General features: G+C 40.5%; 1 protein-coding gene across 1 annotated transcript in view; it reads left to right on the top strand.

Moving 5' to 3' along the window:
* The window catches only part of LOC140192673 (histone-lysine N-methyltransferase 2B-like), a gene marked incomplete at its 5' end in the record, with an annotated part of 40,890 nt that overhangs the window by 4,206 nt on the left and 17,074 nt on the right, over positions 1-19,610 (top strand). The window contains 3 exons of the mRNA XM_072250192.1: positions 902-1,019; positions 13,383-13,461; positions 13,761-13,912. Of these exons, the coding sequence (XP_072106293.1) occupies positions 902-1,019; positions 13,383-13,461; positions 13,761-13,912 (349 nt within the window). The remainder of the gene's footprint in view (positions 1-901; positions 1,020-13,382; positions 13,462-13,760; positions 13,913-19,610) is intronic.

The following is a 19,610-nucleotide window of genomic DNA, read 5'->3' as shown; positions in this document are numbered from 1 at the left end:
TCCCATCACCGTGTGGGGAAATCACAGACACAGACCCCATCCTGTCACCGTATGGGGGAATCACAGACACAGACCCCATCCTGTCACCGTGTGGGGGAATCACAGACACAGACCCCGTCCTGTCACCATGTGGGGGAATCACAGACACAGACCCCGTCCTGTCACCGTGTGGGGTAATCACAGACACAGACCCCATCCCTCACTGTGTCGGGGAATCACAGACACAGACCCTGACCCTGTCCCTCACCATGTGGGGGAATCACAGACACAGATCCTGTCCTGTCACCGTGTGAGGGAATCACAGACACAGACCCCGTCCTGTCACCATGTGGGGGAATCACAGACACAGACCCCGTCCTGTCACTGTGTGGGGGAATCACAGACACAGACCTTGTCCCGTCACTGTGTGGGGGAATCACAGACACAGACCCCGTCCCATCCTGTCACCGTGTGGGGAATCACAGACACAGACCCTGTCCCATTCTGTCACCGTGTGGGGAATCACAGACACAGACCCCGTCCCATCCCATCACCATGTGAGGGAATCACAGACACAGACCCCGTCCCATCCCATCACCTTGTGGGGGAATCACAGACACAAACCCCGTCCCGTCACCAGGTGGGGGAATCACAGACACAGACCCCATTCAGTCACTGTTTCGTCAGTACATTCACTGAGAATCACAGACACAGACCCCATCCCATCCTGTCACCGTGTGGGGAAATCACAGACACAGATCCTGTCCTGTCACCATGTGGGGGAATCACAGACACAGACCCCATTCAGTCACTGTTTCGTCAGTACATTCACTTGATTGGCCATGCTTGTTACAACTGCTCTGTTGACTGGAAGATTACGGGACCGCTGCAGGCTGCCAGTCACCCCTTCCTCCTTTCCCAGACGGTACGTGACGATGGCTTTGAGGTGAACAGAAGGGCTTTTGTTGACTTCGAGAGCATCACCCTTCGTCGCAAGTTCTTGACGGGGCTGGAGCCCGAGAACATCACCATGACAATCGGTGAGTTGTATGGGGAGAAGAGATGCAGGGGAGATTTACCAGGATATTGCAGGGACTCAGGGAACTGAGTTATGGAGAGGGGTGGGGAGGATGTTGGGACATTGTGTTGTAGTTGTACAGTATATTGGCGAGGCCACATTTGGAATATTGTGTTCAGTTTTGGTCACCTCATTATAAGAAAGATGCCATTAAGCTGGAAAGATTGCAGAGGAGATTTACAAGGATGTGGTCAGGGCTCAAGGGACTGAGTAGTGGAGAAAACCTAAAAAACCTGCAGCACAATACAGGCCCTTCAGCCCACAGAACTGCCAAACATGTCCCTACCTTAGAAATTACGGGGGGGCGTCACGTGATGACGTGGGATTGAGACGTGTAAATCCAGCTCTCCCGCTATAAATCAGTAAAGTACCGTTTAAACAAAACAAAGTTAGTAAATATTTTCTGAAAATTATTTATAAACTTTGTAAGACTACGATATGCCTCCTAAACTGCAACAAAAGAAGTCTGCTGTTGCGAAGCAGCCACGAGACGGGAAGAAAAAAGAGCCTACTGCAACGATGGAGCCTCGGACTCAAGTTGGATCTCCTTTGGTAGAAGAGGGAGCAATGGCGGTGGTAACGGCTTCTTCGAAGAAGACACCGGAAATGCGCATGCGCAAATCGACACAACGCAAACTACAAGAACCGACAGCCACTGCAATTGAAAATGACTCAGAGTCAGAATTGGATTCTGCAGAGAACACAGATGAAGAAGAGGAGGAAGAATTGGAAGCGATTGGAAGTAAAGGAGATGATAGAGATATGAGAGAGGCTATATTGTAGTTAACAGCTGAATTAAGAAAAGTAAGAGAAGAGCTTAGAGATACGAAGATGTGCTATGATAAAGTTATGGCAAGACAGGACAAAATGGATAAGAAGCTTCAGAAACTGGAAAGAGCAATGGGGCATATGAATGATAGAGTGGAGAAAACAGAAAATGATCTGCTTGTCTGGAATTCGGAAAGAAACCGACTCTTGGAGAAAGTGGACATGTTGGAAAATTTTAGTAGATGTAATAATATTAAAATTGTTGGTCTTCAAGAAGGTACGGAGGGAGATAAACCAATAGAATTTTTTCAAAGATGGATCCCGGATGTTTTGCAAATGGAAGAGGAGGTTCGACCAATTGAAATTGAGCGGGCACATAGAGCTTTAAGACCAAAACCAAAAGATGACCAATATCCACGATCGATTTTAATAAAATTCTTAAGATTTCAAGACAAGGAAAGGATTCTACAGGCAGCTGTTCGAGCTGCCAAAGATAGAAAAGGGCCATTGAAAATGGCAGGGGACAAAGTTTTTTTCTACCCTGATATAAGTTACGAACTTTTGAAGAGAAGAAGAAATTTAACCCAGTGAAAAAAACCCTATGGGAGCAAGGTTATCGATTTGCATTGCGTTATCCTGCAACCTTGAAGATTTTTTTGCCTGGTGGAGAAAAAAGATTTTTTGATGACTACCAGAAAGCAGAGCAGTTTGTGTGAGATTCTCTGAATATTCACCAGATACAAGAACAAACCCAGGAGAGCGAGATAGATTGAAGATGAAGATTGGGTTAAAGAATGGACTTGTTAGATTTTTGAAGCTGGGTGAATGTATAAATATACTATTAATTATACGAGGGGGGTAAGAAAGGTTAAAACTGGAGGAATATTAGTTGGGAATAGTAATACTAATTTTGTCTATATATATATATATATATAATGTTTTTTTTGTTGCGGGGGAGCTGGAAGAACTGATCGATTGCTACGCTAGTCATGTGTGCAAGCGTGGCTTTTGCCACGACCTGTAAAATGGAGGGGGGTAGTGTTGTGTATCCTTTCATTCACAACATTAGTGGGGGGGTATTTTGTTTTTTCTTTTTTTGTTTTTTTTCTATCTTTTTTCTTTCTGCCTGGAAGGTTGGGAGAGAGACGCATAGCAACATGGTGAAGTTTAAAGAGATTCCCCAAGGAACTATGAGAGTTGAGAAGATAAATAATGTTTTAGATTGGAGTAACTTTGTTAAGAATAATGACTAATTTATTGAATTTTTTGAGTTTTAATGTTAACGGGCTTAATGGACCAGTGAAAAGAAAAAGAATCTTAACACATATTAAAAAAATGAAGATAGATTTAGCTTTTTTACAGGAAACGCACCTAACGGAAACAGAACATCAGAAACTAAAGAGAGATTGGGTGGGTAGTGTTGTTGCGGCTTCATTTAATTCAAAAGCGAGGGGAGTAGCAATTCTGATTAATAAAACGTTACCAATTAGAATACAAAATGTAATAACTGATTCTGCGGGGAGATATGTGATTATACATTGTCAACTTTTTTCTGAACTATGGACTTTTATGAATATTTATGCACCAAACAAAAATGATGCAAAATTCATACAAGAAGCTTTTCTGAATTTGGCGGATGCGCATGAAAAAATATTAATTGGAGGAGATTTTAATTTTTGCTTAGACCCAGTCTTAGATAGATCAACCAAGGCTGTTATAAAATTGAAGGTAGTAAATTTAACTTTATCATTGATGAAGGATTTAAATCTGATTGATATATGGAGAAGAATCAATCCTAAAGAAAGAGACTATTCGTTCTACTCCCATAGACATAAAACTTTTTCAAGGATAGATTTGTTTCTATTATCAATGCATATTCAACACAGAGTGAAAAATATGGAATATAAAGCAAGAAAAGAATATTATCAGATCATTCCCCTTTATTAATGACAATAATAATGTCTGATAAGGAAGAAGTGGCTTATAGATGGAGATTTAATTCAACATTATTAAAACGTCAAGATTTTTGTGATTTTATGAAAAAACAGATTCAATTTTTTTTGGATACGAATTTTCATTCAGTGGATGATAAATTTATATTATGGGATGCGATGAAAGCATATCTTAGGGGCCAGATAATAAGTTATACGTCTAAAATTAAGAAAGAATATATGGCAGAACTAGATCAATTGGAAAAAGAGATTACAAAATTAGAAAAAGAATCTCAAAGATATATGTCAGAAGAAAAACGAAAACAACTTGTCAATAAGAAGTTACAATATAATACGCTTCAGACATATAGAACGGAAAAAGCAATTATAAGAACTAAACAAAGGTATTATGAGTTAGGTGAGAGAGCACATAAAATTCTTGCCTGGCAGTTGAAAACAGAAGAAGCTTCCAAAACAATAAATGCAATTAGAACAAGGGCAAATAAAATATCTTATAAACCTCTTGAAATAAATGAAACCTTTAAAAATTTCTATTCTGAATTATATCAGTCAGAATCCCAAAATGATGTTAACGAGATAGAAAGGTTTTTATCACAAGTTTCTCTTCCAAAATTGAATTTGGAAGAACAGAAGGGATTAGATATGCCTTTTACATTAAAAGAAGTTGAAGAAGCTTTAGGATCACTCCAAAGTAATAAATCTCCAGGACAAGATAGTTTTCCACCTGAATTTTATTAAAAAATTTAAAGATTTATTATTTCCTCTTTTTATGGAACTAATACGTCAAGCAGAAAAAATACATAAACTTCCAGAATCTTTTTCAACAGCAAATGTAATAGTATTGCCAAAAAAAGACAGAGATCCTATGAAACCAACATCATACAGGCCTGTTTCTTTATTGAATACGGATTATAAAATAATAGCAAAAATTTTATCGAATAGATTATCTAAATATTTACCAAAATTAATACATATGGATCAAACAGGATTTATTAAAAATAGACAATTGGCAGTTAATGTAACCTGGCTACTCAGTATAATTCATTTGGCACAAAAAAGGGATGAGAAGAGTATAGTAGTAGCTTTGGATGCAGAAAAAGCATTTGATAGATTAGAATGGGATTTTTTATTTAAAGTACTAGAAAAATATGGGTTAGGAACATCTTTTATAAATTGGAATAAAACTTTAAATTCTAACCCTAAAGCTAAAGTAGTGACAAACTCTCAAATTTCAACACCATTCCAGTTAAAAAGGTCAACTAGACAAGGTTGTCCACTATCACCTGCTTTATTTGTATTGGCGATAGAGCCATTAGCAGAACTAATTAGAATTGATCCAGATATTATGGATTTTAGAGTTAATCAGGAGGAATATAAAATTAATCTTTTTGCCGATGATGTTTTGATCTATTTAACAAACCCACAACATTTGTTACATAAATTATCTTCTAGATTGAATGAATATGGGAAGGTATCAGGTTACAAAATAAATTGGGATAAAAGTGAAATTTTACCTCTTACTAAAAGAGACTATAGTCAATGTCGATTAGTAACCCAATTTAGATGGCCGGTAAATGGTATAAAGTATTTAGATATAAGACTTGATAATGATGTAAAGAATTTATATAAATTTAATTATTTACCACTATTGAAAAAAATTCAAGAAGATCTTGACAAACGGATGATATTACCAATAACATTAGTAGGTAGAGTCAATGTTATAAAAATGAATATATTTCCTAGATTACAGTATTTGTTTCAAACATTACCAATACAGTTGCCACAGAAATTTTTTCAAGAGTTAAATAAATGTGTGAGAAAATTTCTTTGGAAAGGTGAAATGTCAAGAATATCATTGGAAAAATTGACATGTAAATTTGGGTTAGGAGGGTTACAACTTCCAAACTTTAAAAATCATTATAAAGCAAATCAACTTAGATTTATTGCATCTTTCTTCGATGATCGAAAACCAGCATGGATTAAAATAGAACTAGACAAGATAGGAGAAAATAGACCTGAAGATTTTATATATAAATGGGAATCTAAATTGATACGGGAAAAGAAAGAATCTCCTATATTAACGCATTTGATTGATCTATGGAATAAGATAAATGTTGATAATGAAACACAGAAATCTCTATTAGCAAGGAGGCCTTTTTTCCAAAACAGACTTATTCCTTTTACAATGGACAATCAACTTTTATATAATTGGTACCAAAAAGGGATTAAATTTATAGGAGATTGTTTTGAACGAGGTATATTGATGTCATTTGAACAATTAAAGGATAAATATAAAATATCTAATAATACTTTCTTTTGTTACTTTCAATTAAGGGCTTACTTAAAAGGTAAGCTGGGTGAAACAATGTTTTTGCCAAAACCTAATGAAATTGAAATTTTAATACAAAAAGGGAAAATTAAAAAATTTATTTCTTGTATGTATAATTTGATTCAAGAACAGACAATTAAACAAGGAACCCATAAGTCAAAGCAAAAATGGGAAACAGATCTGAATATTAATATTGATGAAACAAATTGGTCAAGACTTTGTCTTGACAGTATGACAAATACAATAAATGTTCGACTTAGATTAGTACAATATAATTTTTTACACCAGTTACATATTACACCACAAAAAATAAATAGATTAAATTCAAATCTATCTGATAAATGCTTTCGGTGTCATCAAGAAATTGGTACTTTTTTACATTCTACTTGGCCTTGTTTTAAAATTCAACCCTTTTGGATAAATTTAAGAATCTTATTGGAACAAATTACTGGAACTCAACTTCCACATAACCCTGTATTATTTCTATTAGGTGATATTGAAGGGATAAAACCGAAACTTAAATTGAATAAGTATCAGAAAGAATTTATAAAAATTGCATTGGCAGTAGCTAAGAAGACTATAGCAGTTACTTGGAAATCTGATTCGTATTTAAGTATGGATCGTTGGAATAATGAAATGACTAGTTCTATTCCACTCGAAAAAATTACTGATTATTTAAGAGACAAATATGTAACATTTTTGAATATTTGGCACCCTTATTTACAAAAGATAGAGTGGCATATTTAAGTGCTCGATAAAGACTTTGGTCACTTGGGGAAAGTAACGAATAATTATACCAAATTTATTTTGAATCCCATGGAGCATGTGGAAACCTTCCAACACCCAGGCGGCTCTTTTCTTCCTTTTTTTCTTTCTTTCTTTTTAGGTAGGACTTTATATGGGGGGGGGAGGGTAGATTCTTTTTTTTCATGTATTCCTTTTGAAAATTCAATAAAAATTATATTACAAAAAAAAAAGAAATTACTAGGCTTACCCATAGCCCTCTATTTTTCTTAGCTCCATGTACCTATCCAAAAGTCGCTTAAAAGACCCTATCATATCCACCTCCACCACTGTTGCCGGCAGCCCATTCCACGCACTCACCACTGTCTGAGTAAAATACTTACCCCTGAGATCAACTCTGTTCCTGCTCCCCAGCACCTTAAACCTGTGTCCTCTTATGGCAACCATTTCAGCCCTGAGGAAAAAGCCTCTGACTATCCACACGATCAGTGCCTCGTACAAAATGTTGGTGAGGCTGCATTTGGAATATTATGTTCAGTGTTATTCTCCCTGTACAAGGAACTGTGTCATTCAGCTTCGTGCAGAGGTACTGAATCATGCTACAGGAATGTTGAGCTGGTTCTGACTTTATTCCTTGGAGCATAGGAGACTGCATCATTTGATATGTCAGAAACAACCAAGTGAACACCAATACTTGGTGTAAAAACCGTCCACGTAGATTGTGTACTTGGATTAGCCCTGGAGATAGAACAAGGAATCCAACAGATTTCATTACCATAGATGAACGCTTTAGAAATAATATCACAAATTCTAAATCCTACCCACGAGCAGACTGTGGTTCAGATTACCATCCAGTAATAGTTACCATTAAAACAAAATTAAAGAAACTGAAATGTGGAAAAAAGAGAAAGAAGTATATGTTGGGAGAACTTAAAAAAGATAGCATACTTAAGCAACAATTCAGGATAGCTGTAGAAGAACACCTCAACGAAAACGTAACAACACCTATTTGGAATAGATTTAAATATGCTATACAGCAATCAGCAGAGGAGATAATCTCAGTACAAGAAATCCAACACATCAACAAGGGGTGGGTAACCCAAGAAATTCTAGATCTGATGGAACAAAGAAGGTTAATGAAGAATAATGAAGTGCAATACAGACAGCTAGACAGACAGATCAGACAATTGTGCAATATTGCAAAGAAAGAATGGCTGACCCAAAAATGCAATGAAGTAGAAGGCCATATTAACAACAGCAAAGAAATGCACAAGAAAATTAAGGAAATTAGTGGAATTATGAAAACCTCCTCACGGGATAGATAAGATCAGCAAATGGATCCATACTAACAGATCCAGATAAAGTATGTGAGAGGTAGATTCAGTATATAGAGCAGCTGTTTGAGGATAATAGAGGGGAACCCCTAGATATTAAACACCCTAATTCTGGCCCACCTATTACCAAAGAAGAAATAACTAAAGCAATAAAAAGCATGAAACATGGTAAAGCCGCTGGACCTGATGAAATTTCAGTGGAAATGATACAAGCCCAAGAAGATCTGGGCATAGATATTCTTTTTGATCTGTTTAATGGCATATATATGAGTCTGGTGTATTGCCTGACGATCTGTTGAAATCAGTATTTATAACTCTGCCAAAAATTCCTGGACCTATTGACTGCAAAAATTATAGAACAATCGGTCCTATGAGTCACAATATAAAGATGTTGTTGAGAATTGTTCTGAGTCAAATTAAAAACAAGTTAAGACCAGAAACGTCTAAATGTCAATATAGGTTTATTGAGGATAGAGGAACTAGGAACACAATTTTCATGCTAGGAATGCTTTCAGAAAGGGCAATTGAATATCAAAATGATGTCTTTTTATATTTTATTGATTTCACTAAAGCATTCGACAAAGTGCAACATGAAAGATTATTTCAAATTCTCGCTAAACTAAACATTGATGGAAGGGGCCAACAACTGCTTCAAGATTTATATTGGAACTAAACGACGGCGGTAAAAATTGATGATAATATAAGCAGTTGGACTAAAATTCAACAAGGAGTAAGACAGGGATGTGTTGCCTCACCGGAATTGTTTAATATCTATAGTGAAATGATTCTCAGAGAAATAGAAGACCTAGATGGGATAAAAATTGGAGGTGTTAACATCAACAATGTAAGATATGCAGACGATACCACCCTACTAACAAGTGCTGCAGAAGATGTACAAATCCTCCTAGACAAAGTAGTACAAACAAGTGCAGATTTTGGTCTAACTGTCAATTGTAAAAAAAACAAATGTATGGTATTATCAAAACAGTAGAATACTCCCAGCTGCCAATGTACATCAGTAACCAAGAGATTGAACAAAAGACCAGCTTTAATTACCTTTGTAGCTTTAAATCACAAGATGCTAGAAGTAAAGTAGAAATAAAAAGAAGAATTACCACTGCCAAAACCAACTTTCAAAGAATGAAACCCATTTTTACCAACAGACACATTTATATGAAAACAAGGCTTAAGCTACTAAAATGTTACATCTGGTCAATCGTGCTATATGCTTCCGAAACATGGACTATAACAGCAGAACTCCAAAGAAACTTAGAAGCAACAGAAATGTGGTTTCTTAGAAGAATGCTGAAAATATCATATAGAGATAGGGTAACTAATGACACAGTACTCCAACGTGCCCATACAAAAAGATCTTTAATGAGAATATTAAATTAGAGGAAACTTAAATTCCTGGGCCATGTCATCAGAAAGGGAGAAATAGAATGCCTTACATTATAAGGCCGTATGCCTGGGAAACACGTAGAGGAAGGCAAAGAAGGAAATATATGGACACTGTGAAAGAACTAACAGATCTAAGTGTGCGAGATATCATTGACGCTGCATGGGATCGTTTAATGTGGAAAGCCATGATGGCCCAAGTGTGTAACATGCAAGGCACATGAAGAAGATAGGAGACTGAGGGCCAACTTTATAGAAGCGTAGGGCTTTTTCCTTTGAAGTGAAGGAGGATAAGAGGTGACTTGATACAGTGGACTGCCAGTATTTTTTCCCCAGGGTGGAAATGGCTAATACAAGAGGACACACGAGATGTATATTCAAAGCAGAAGTCGATAGGTTCCTGATCAGTCAGGGCATCAAGAGATATGGTGAGAAGGCAGGCATGTGGGGTTGAATGGGGTCCAGGATCAGCCCTGATGAAATGGCAGAGTGGACTTGATGCGCTGAATGGTCTAATTCTGCTCCTATGTCTTATGGTCTTATCTTGGAGTAGATTAAAAGGTTGGCACAACATTGTGAGCTGAAAGGCCAGTACTGTGCAGTACAGTTCTATGTACCAAGGTACAGTGAAAAGCTTCTCAAGTACAGGTTTCCCCCGCCATCCGAAGGTAGAGCGTTCCTATGAAATTGTTCGTAAGCTGAAATGTCATAAAGCGAAGAAGCAATTACCATTTATTTATATGGGAAAATTTTGTGAGCATTCGCAGACCCAAAAATAACCTACCAAATCATGCCAAATAACACATAAAACCTAAAATAACAGTAACATATAGTAAAAGCAGGAATGATATGATAAATACCCAGCCTATATAAAGTAGAAATACTTGTCCACAATCATTACTGAACTGTTCTCCGTAGCGAAAATCTCAAGCAAGCGCTGTTGGCAAGAACACTCTCTCCAGTAACCTTTAAGCTATGAAGCTGCCAAATCATACCAAATAACATGTAAAAATACACAGCCAATATAAAGTAGAAATAATGTATGTACATTGTAGTATCACTTACCGGAATCGGGAAGATAGCGCCGAGCACACTGATGATAGTGTGTTAGGCTGAGTCGGAGTTTGGGTGGTGCAGTGGCCCCCACCCTCCAGGCCGCCGAGCGATACATTGCCACGAAGCACGCAGGGGCCCAGCAGTAGCCGGGAGGTACACAGCACATATTTAAGAAAAAAGCTGAAATAAACAAGCTAATTAATTAGGTGCCGCCCGACACATAATTGTCGGCCCAGATCAGTGCCGATTGCATCGCCTCTGTCCATGGCCTGGGGGTTAGGCTGGTGGGACACTGGGGTGTCATCTTGTCCTCAGTTTCCATTAGAGCAAGCAGGTCATCTTCTTCTATCTCTGCTCGCCTCGAGGTCGAGGTTCGTCGTCTGCTGTGGCTGATGTGGAAGGCTTGTTTGACTGCTGAGCCTCGCGCATTTTTCTATCACACAGTTCTTTGTAAGGACTCAAGCCGTCCCTGCAAATATCTCCTAAACCGACGTACCCTTTCAAAATTAAAGTGGTACTTTATCATTACTCATTCAGTTTCAATTGTTATCCTTTTCTCTTCCAGTTGCATCAGCTCTTCATCTGTCAGTTCTTGGTCATGGGATGCCAAAACCTCTTCAACATCATGTTCGTCAGCTTCCACAAGCCAAACTCACGTTGTCCTTACTTCGTTCACCACGATCAAAATGCTTCAATAATTTTACGCTAAGCGTAACACCCTTATGAGTTCTTTTAGGCTTTTCCAATATCTTAGAACTCATCTTGCAAACGGCTGCTCACAGGCTCGTGTTTAAGCAATGCCGTTCCGAATCTGGGGGAGAGCAGCTGCTCGGGGCGCGCGCTGATTTTTTTTCGTAACAATGAAAACACCTTCTGAAAGTGAAAACGGTACTAATGTAGGTCTTTCATAACAGTGAGGTTTCGTAAAGCGAACGTTCGAAAAGTGAGGGACACCTGTATATTGTTCATACAAATCGGGACATTACACAGTACATTGAGATGGAACAAAGTAAAACAATAACAATGCAAAATAAAATGTAACAGTTCCAGAGAAAGTGCAGTGTAGGCAGACAATAAGGAATAGAAGCTGTCCTTGAGCTTGGTGGTACACGCATACAGGCTTTTGTATCTTCTCTTTGATGGAAGGGGGAGAAGAGAGAATTTGATTATGCTAACTGCTTTACTGAGACAGTGAGAAGTATAGACAGAGTCCATCGAGAGGAAGCTGGTTCCTGTGATGTGCTGAATTGTGTCCACAACTTTCTGCGGTTTCTTGTGGTTACGTACAGAACAGTTGCCGTACCAAGCTGTGATGTATCTGGACAGGATGCTTTCAATGGTGCGTCAATAAGAGTTGCCGGGGACATGCTGAATCTCTTGGCCGTGGCATCTGTTGTCAGGACAGGAGAGGCTGTTGGCATGTTTGCTTTTGATATCACTCATTTACCGATACATCCGGTTGTTCCCTTCGAGCTATTGAGAAATACAGCACAGATGCAGGCCCTTTGCCCAACCAGTTTGTTCTGGTCACGGTGTTAACCCTCCCCAAGCTGGTCGCAGCTTAACGCACACAAAGTACTGGAGGAACTCAGCAGGTCAGGCAGCAGCTATGGAAAAGAATCAACAGTCAATGTTTCAGGCTGAGACCTTTCATCAGGACTGACAAGGAAGGGAAAGGAATCCAGAATAAGAACTTGCATTCAACCCATATCCTTCAAGTTCACGTTCCTGTCCATGGACATTTTCAATGATACTATTGTATCCACGTCAACCACTTCCTCTGGCAGCTTGTTCTGTATACTCACCACCTTCTGTGTGAAAACAGTTGCCCCCTCAGTTCCCTTTTAAGTATTTTCCCCCTCATCCAAACTCTGTGCCCCAAAGTTTTGGGCTCCTCTATTCTGAGGAAAAATTGTTAATTGCACAGCAAAGCTATGCCTCTCATTATTTGAGCACTTCTTTAAGTTGCCCCCTGGTTCTCCTACGTTCCAAGGATCCAGACTTTCCCACCTCTCCTTATAACTTAGGCCCTCTGGCCTGACAACATCCTTGTAGGTCTCCTCTGCACTCTTTTCAGTTTAACTATGTCTTTCCTGTAATGAGGGCCACCAAAAATCACCATTTTTTTATATAACAAAAATGTTTTCTGGAACTTTACAATTTTACAATACTACAACGAAAACACAGACGATAATAGTAACTAACGCCAACTAAGTTAAAATGTTCCTATCGCTATCTAGGATGACACTTATCCCCTGTGGTCCCCAAAGGTCCTAGAATACCTTTCTGGTACCCATAGACACCACATGTTCCCTGTCCTCGGTTACCCGGACATGGGCTTACCACTACATGGTACTCAAGTGTGCCCTCACCAGCAACATATAACTGCCTGTACTCAGTGAGGGCCAGCAGGTCAAACGCTACCTTCACCACCCTATGTGGCTGTGATGCTGTTTCAGCGCACTATGCAGCTCTACTCTGATTCCTCTCTTTCATTATGCTCCCTCGTGCCCGACCATTCGTAGTATAAGTCTTACGTTGGTTTGACTTTCTAAATGTCTCATCCTCACCTTTTCCCTCACCCTACCCATGTAGGAGATTGAAGGAGAGGGGGGTTGCTGGGGGGCACCATTCAGACCTTGTCCAGAAGTAGAGAATGTGGAAGCACTCAGCCGGCTGTGCAGCGTCTGTAAAGAGGAAAGCAGAGCTAGTGTTTCAAAATCTCCCTTTTTCTCCCTGTGCAGGTTCCTTGACCATCAACAACTTGGGGGTCCTGACGGAACTCTCGGAGTGTGAGGGTCACATCTTCCCCGTGGGTTATCAGTAAGTTTGCATGCGCCTCATACCAACCCGTATGCTCGAGAAGAGCAGCGCCAGGGCCTCTTCGTCCCCAACAATCGCCGCTCCTCCTCCTCCCGTTTCCTGTTGACTCTCTCTGTGGGACATGGCACCTTCACTGTCCCTAGAGCATTGACTCTCAGAGGAATGGTTCTCTCCTCCTTTGCCCTGACCCCTCTGCTGTTTCCCCTCATCAACCACTGACGACTGCCACTCCTTTATGCCCATCGGGTGCCATCCCCTCTGAGTGCTAATGAACCCCAGCTCTCCCTCTCCATTGCCAGGTGTTCACGGGTGTACTGGAGCACGACGGACGCCAGGAAGAGGTGCATGTACCGCTGCAAGATCGTGGAGTACCACCCTCCGGCTTGGGAGAGCGTCAACGGCATGGACGACGGAGGCAACCACACCATCGTTCATAGTCCCAGCACGGCCGGTAGGTGCCGCATAGCGCTGGGAAGGAGCAGGCTCTGCCCCAAGGGAGAGACCACACCCTCAAACCCCTCGACTCAATGCTATGGAACCCAGTCCTCCAAGGGAAATCCGGGGCAATGCACTTCAGAGGAAAGGCTATCTTCTGAGTAGGGAGGGTAATCCAGAAATCAGAGGTGCAAAGGGATCTGGTTCAGGAGTCCCTAAAAGTTAACTTGCAGATTGAGTCTTTGGTAAGGAAGGCAAATGCAGTGTTAGCATTCATTTCAGAAAAACTAGAATATAAAAGCAAAGCTGTAATGTTGAGGCTTTGTAAGGCTTTGAACAAACAGTATTTGGAATATTGTGAGCAGTTTTGCGTCCTGTATCTAAGGAACGATGTGCTGGCATTGGAGAGCGTTCATAAGAATGATTCCAAGAAAGAAGGAGTTAATGCTTGAGAAGCATTTGATGTCTTTGGGCCTGTACTCGCTGGAATTCAGAAGGATGGGTGAGGGGAAAATCTCATTAAAACCTCCCAGATACTGAAAGGGCTGGATTGAGCAAATGTGGAGTGGATGTTCTCATCATCAGGAGTCTAGGACCAAAGGGCACAGCATCAGGGTAGAGGGACATCCATTTAGAACAGAGATGAGGAGGAATTTCTTCAACCAGAGGGTGGTGAGTCTGTGGAATTCATTTGCTGTGGAGGCCAAGTCATTGAGTGCATTTAAGGCCAAGTTTGATAGGTGAGTGGGGCAAAGAGTAACAAGGTGAAGGTGGGAGAATGGGATTGGCTTAAAAACACACTCACGATTGAATGGTGCAGCAGACTCAATGGGCTGAATAACCTAATTCTGCTATATCCTATGTTCTAAAATACAAGTACATCATGGTAGGGAAAAGCAATAATAGAATGTAGAATAAGAGAAAGTGCAGACAATAAGGTGCAAGGCCGTGTAGATAGTGAGCTCAAGAATCATCTTACATGCAAGAGGGCCATTGATAGCAGCAGCGTGAAAGCTGGAGTATTGTGTATGGTTCTGGTCATTACGCTAGAGAGAACGTGATGAACCCGGAGAGGATGCAGAGATCAATAAACAAAATGCCGGATGAACTTATGTCAGCAGAGTCACCAGAACATCCTACCGGAGGGTGAGCCTTCGCAAGGCATCAGACCCTGAGAGTGTACCTGCCGGGGTACTGAAAACCTGGGTAATTTATATTTGTATTGCAGCTTATATATGCGCTTTTATGTTTATTTCTAAATGGATATTGAAACCATGAACACTACCTCACTACTTTTTTTAAAAGTTCTGGCTTAATTATTTAATATATGCATGCATAACTTTAATTCACTTTTTTTATATTCATCATGTATTGTATTGTACTGCTGTAAGTTAACAAATTTCACAGCATATGCGGGTGATATTGAACCTTATTCTAATTATAGTGCGCTATGGTGATGTAGCAGTGAGCACAAAACTACTGCAGATCTGAGTTCACATTTCAGTTCCGGCATCCTTCCCGTGTGTGTGTGGGTTTTCTCCAGGTGCTCTGGATCCCCTCTGCATTCCAAAGATGTACCAGTTAGTAGGTTAACTGGTCATTGTAAATTGTCCTGTGGTTAAGCTGGGGTTGATAGGTGGGTTGCTGGGTGGTGCGGTTCATTAGGCCAGAAGGGCCTGTTCTGCACTGTAACTCCAAATAAATAAATACATAAATATAGACATTATAGAGCGTATAGGCATTAAGAAAGAGGATGTACTGGAGCTTTTGGAAAGCATCAAGTTAGATAAGGCTCCGGGACGGATTAGATGTACCCCAGGCTACTGTGGGAGGTGAGGGAGGAGATCGCTCAGCCTCTGGCATCAGGAGAGGTTCCGGAGAATTAGAGGGTTTCAGATGTTGTTCCCTTATTCGAGAAAGGGAGTAGAGATAGCCCAGGAAATTATAAACCAGTGAGTCTTACTTCAGTGGTTGGTAAGTTGATGGAGAAGATCCTGAGAGGCAGGATTTATGAACATTTGGAGAGGCATAATATGATTAGGAATAGTCACCGTGGCTTTGTCAAAGGCAGGTTGTGCCTTACGAGCCTGATTGAATTTTTTGAGGATGTGACTAAACACAATGATGAAGATAGAGCAGTAAGTGTAATGTATATGGATTTCAGCAAGGCATTTGATAAGATACCCTATGCAAGGCTTATTGAGAAAGTAAGGAGGCATGGGATCCAAGGGGACGTTGCTTTGTGAATTGTCCACAGGAGGCAAAATGTGGTTGTAGACTGATCATATTCTGCATGGAGGTCGGTGACCAGTGGTGTGCCTCAGGGATCTGTTCTGGGACCCCTTCTCTTTGTGATTTTTATAAATGACCTGGATGAGGAAGTGGAGGGATGGGTTAGTAAATTTGCTGATGACACATAGGTTGGGGGTGTTGTGGATAGTGTGGAGGGCTGTCAGAGGTTACAGCGGGACATTGATAGGATGCAAAACTGGGCAGATGGAGTTCAACCCAGATAAGTATGAGGTGGTTCATTTTGGTAGGTCAAATATGATAGCAGAATGTAGTATTAATGGTAAGACTCTTGGCAGTGTGGAGGATCAGAGGGATCTTAGGGTCCGAGTCCATAGGACACTCAAAGCTGCTGCGCAGGTTGACTCCGTGGTTAAGAAGGCATACAGTGCATTGGGCTTCATCAACCGTGGGATTGAGTTTAAGAGCCGAGAGGTAATGTTGCAGCTATATAGGACCCTGGTCAGACCCCACTTGGAGTACTGTGCTCAGTTCTGGTTGCCTCACTACAGGAAGGATGTGGAAACTATAGAAAGGGTGTAGAGGAGATTTACAAGGATGTTGCCTGGATTGGGGAGCATGCCGTATGAGAATAGGTTGAGTGAACTCAGCCTTTTCTCCTTAGAGCCGCGGAGGATGAGGGGTGACCAGTTAGAGGGGTATAAGATGATAAGAAGCATTGGTCATGTGGATAGTCAGAAGCTTTTTCCCAGGGTTGAAATGACTAACATGAGAGGGCATAGTTTTAAGGTGCTTAGAAGAAGGTACAGAGGAGATATCAGGGTAAGTTTTTTATGCAGAGAGTGGTGAGTGTATGGAATGGGCTGCTGGCGATGGTGGTGGAGGTGGATACGATAGGGTCTTTTAAGAGACTCCTGGATAGGTACATGGAGCTTAGAATAATAGAGGGCTGTGGGTAACCCTAGGTAATTTCTAAGTAAGTACATGTTCACAGCATTGTGGGCCGAAGGGCCTGAATTGTGCTGTAGGTTTTCTATGTTTCTAAATCATTACAGTGATTTTTCGGTCTTGGTGTGTGCAGCAGTCACAAAACAACTTATTTCACAATATACAGTGGCATGCAAAAGTTTGGGCACCCTGGTCAGAATTTCTGTTACTGTGAATAGTTAAGTGAGTAGAAGACGAACTGATCTCCAAAAGTCATGAAGTTAAAGATGAAACATTCTTTTCAACATTTTAAGCAAGATTAGTGTTTTATTTTGGTTTTGTACAATTTTAGAATGAAAGAAAGGAAAGGAGCACCATGCAAAAGTTTGGGCACTCCAATAGATTTGAGCTCTCAGATAACTGTTACCAACTAGCTTGTTCGGGCTATGGCTTGTTTACAGTCATCGTTAGGAAAGGCCAGGTGATGCAAATTTCAAAGCTTTATAAATATCCTGACTCCTCAAACCTTGTCCCAACGATCAGCAGCCATGGGCTCCTCTAAGCAGCTGCCTAGCACTCTGAAAGTTAAAATAAATGATGCCCGCAAAGCAGGAGAAGGCTATAAGAAGATAGCAAGGGGTTTTCAGGTAGCCGTTTCCTCAGTTTGTAATGTAATTAAGAAATGGCAGTTAACAGAAACGGTGGAGGTCAAGTTGAGACCTGGAAGACCAAGAAAGCTTTCCTAGAGAACTGCTGGTAGGATTGCTAGAAAGGCAAATCAAAACCCCTGTTTGACTGCAAAAGACCTTCAGGAAGATTTAGCAGACTCTGAAGTGGTGGTGCACTGTTCTACTGTGCAGCGACACCAGCACAAATATGACCTTCATGGAAGAGTCATCAGAAGAAAACCTTTTCCTGTGTCCTCACCACAAAATTCAGCATCAGAAGTTTGCAAAGGAATATCCAAACAAGCCTGATGCATTTTGGAAACAAGTCCTGTTGACTGATGAAGTTAAAATAGAACTTTCTGGCCGCAATGAGCAAAGGTATGTTCGGAGAAAAAAGGGTGCAGAATTTCATGAAAAGAACACCTCTCCAACTGTCAAGCACCGGAGTGGATCGAACATGCTTTGGGCTTGTGTTGCAGCCAGTGGCACAGGGAACATTTCACTGGTAGAGGGAAGAATGAATTCAATTAAATACCACCAAATTCTGGAAGCAAACATCACACCGTCTGTAAAAAAGCTGAAATTGAAAAGACGATGGCTTCTACAACAGGATAATGATCCTAAACACACCTCAAGATCCACAATGGACTACCTCAAGAGGCGCAAGCTGAAGATTTTGCCATGGCCCTCACAGTCCCCTGACCTAAACATCATCGAAAATCTGTGGATAAACCTCAAAAGAGCAGTGCATGCAAGACGGCCCAAGAATCTTACAGAACTAGAAGCCTTTTGCGAGGAAGAATGGGCGAAAATCCCCCAAACAAGAATTGAAAGACTCTTAGCTGGCTACAAAAAGCATTTATAAGCTGTGATACTTACCAAAGGGGGTGTTACTAAGTACTGACCATGCAAGGTGCCCAAACTTTTGTTTCAGGCCCTTTTCCTTTTTTGTTATTTTGAAACTGTAAAAGATGGAAATAAAAAAGTACTCTTGCTTAAAATATTAAAGAAATGTGTCATCTTTAACTTTATGTCTTTTGGAAATCAGGTCATCTTTTAGTCGCTTAGCTATTCACAGTAACAGAAGTTTTGACCGGGATGCCCAAACTTTTGCATGCCACTGTATGTCAGCGATAATAAACGTTCGGATTCTGATATGTGGAGGCAGAGCGATGATCCACGTTTCAGGTTGATCAAGGATGATACCAGGAATGGGAGAACTTCAGTTATAAGGAGAGGCTAGATAGGCTGGAACCTTTTTCCTTGGAGTGAAGGGGTGACCTTATTGAGGATTATAGAATCACAAGGGATATAAATAATGTGGGTGGTCAGTGTTTTTCTTCATCTAAACTAGATGACACGAGTTTACAGTGAGAGAGGAAAATTTTAAAGGGGATCAAGAGGCAACTTCTTCACACAGAGGGTGGTGGGTATATAGAACGAGCTGCCAGAGACCAGTACCTACCCCGGACATTCTCCCTTCTCCTTTCCTATTGGGCAGAAGATACAAAAGCCCGAAAGCACTTTCCACCAGGCTCAAGGACAGCTTCTATCCCACTGTTAAAACATAGAACAGTTCAGCACAGTACAGGCCCTTTGGCCCACGATGTTGTGCCGACCTTTTAATCTAATCCAAGATAAACCTAACATTTCTCTCCTATATAACGTTCCATTTTCTTTCATTTATATGCCTATCTAAGAATCCCTTAAATGTCCCTAAAGTATCTGTCTTTGCCACCGCCCCTGGCAGTACGTTCCATGCACTTACTACTCTGTGTTAATAAAAAAAAACTACCTCTTCCATCTTCCTCCCCCACCCCACTTTGCTTTCCTCCACTGACTTTAAAATCATATCCTCTCATATTAGCC

Source organism: Mobula birostris, unplaced genomic scaffold (assembly GCF_030028105.1).
Source record: "Mobula birostris isolate sMobBir1 unplaced genomic scaffold, sMobBir1.hap1 scaffold_2098, whole genome shotgun sequence".
Taxonomy (NCBI): domain Eukaryota; kingdom Metazoa; phylum Chordata; class Chondrichthyes; order Myliobatiformes; family Myliobatidae; genus Mobula; species Mobula birostris.
Note: the sequence above shows the minus strand (reverse complement) of the source record. Positions and strands in the feature narration are given on the sequence as shown.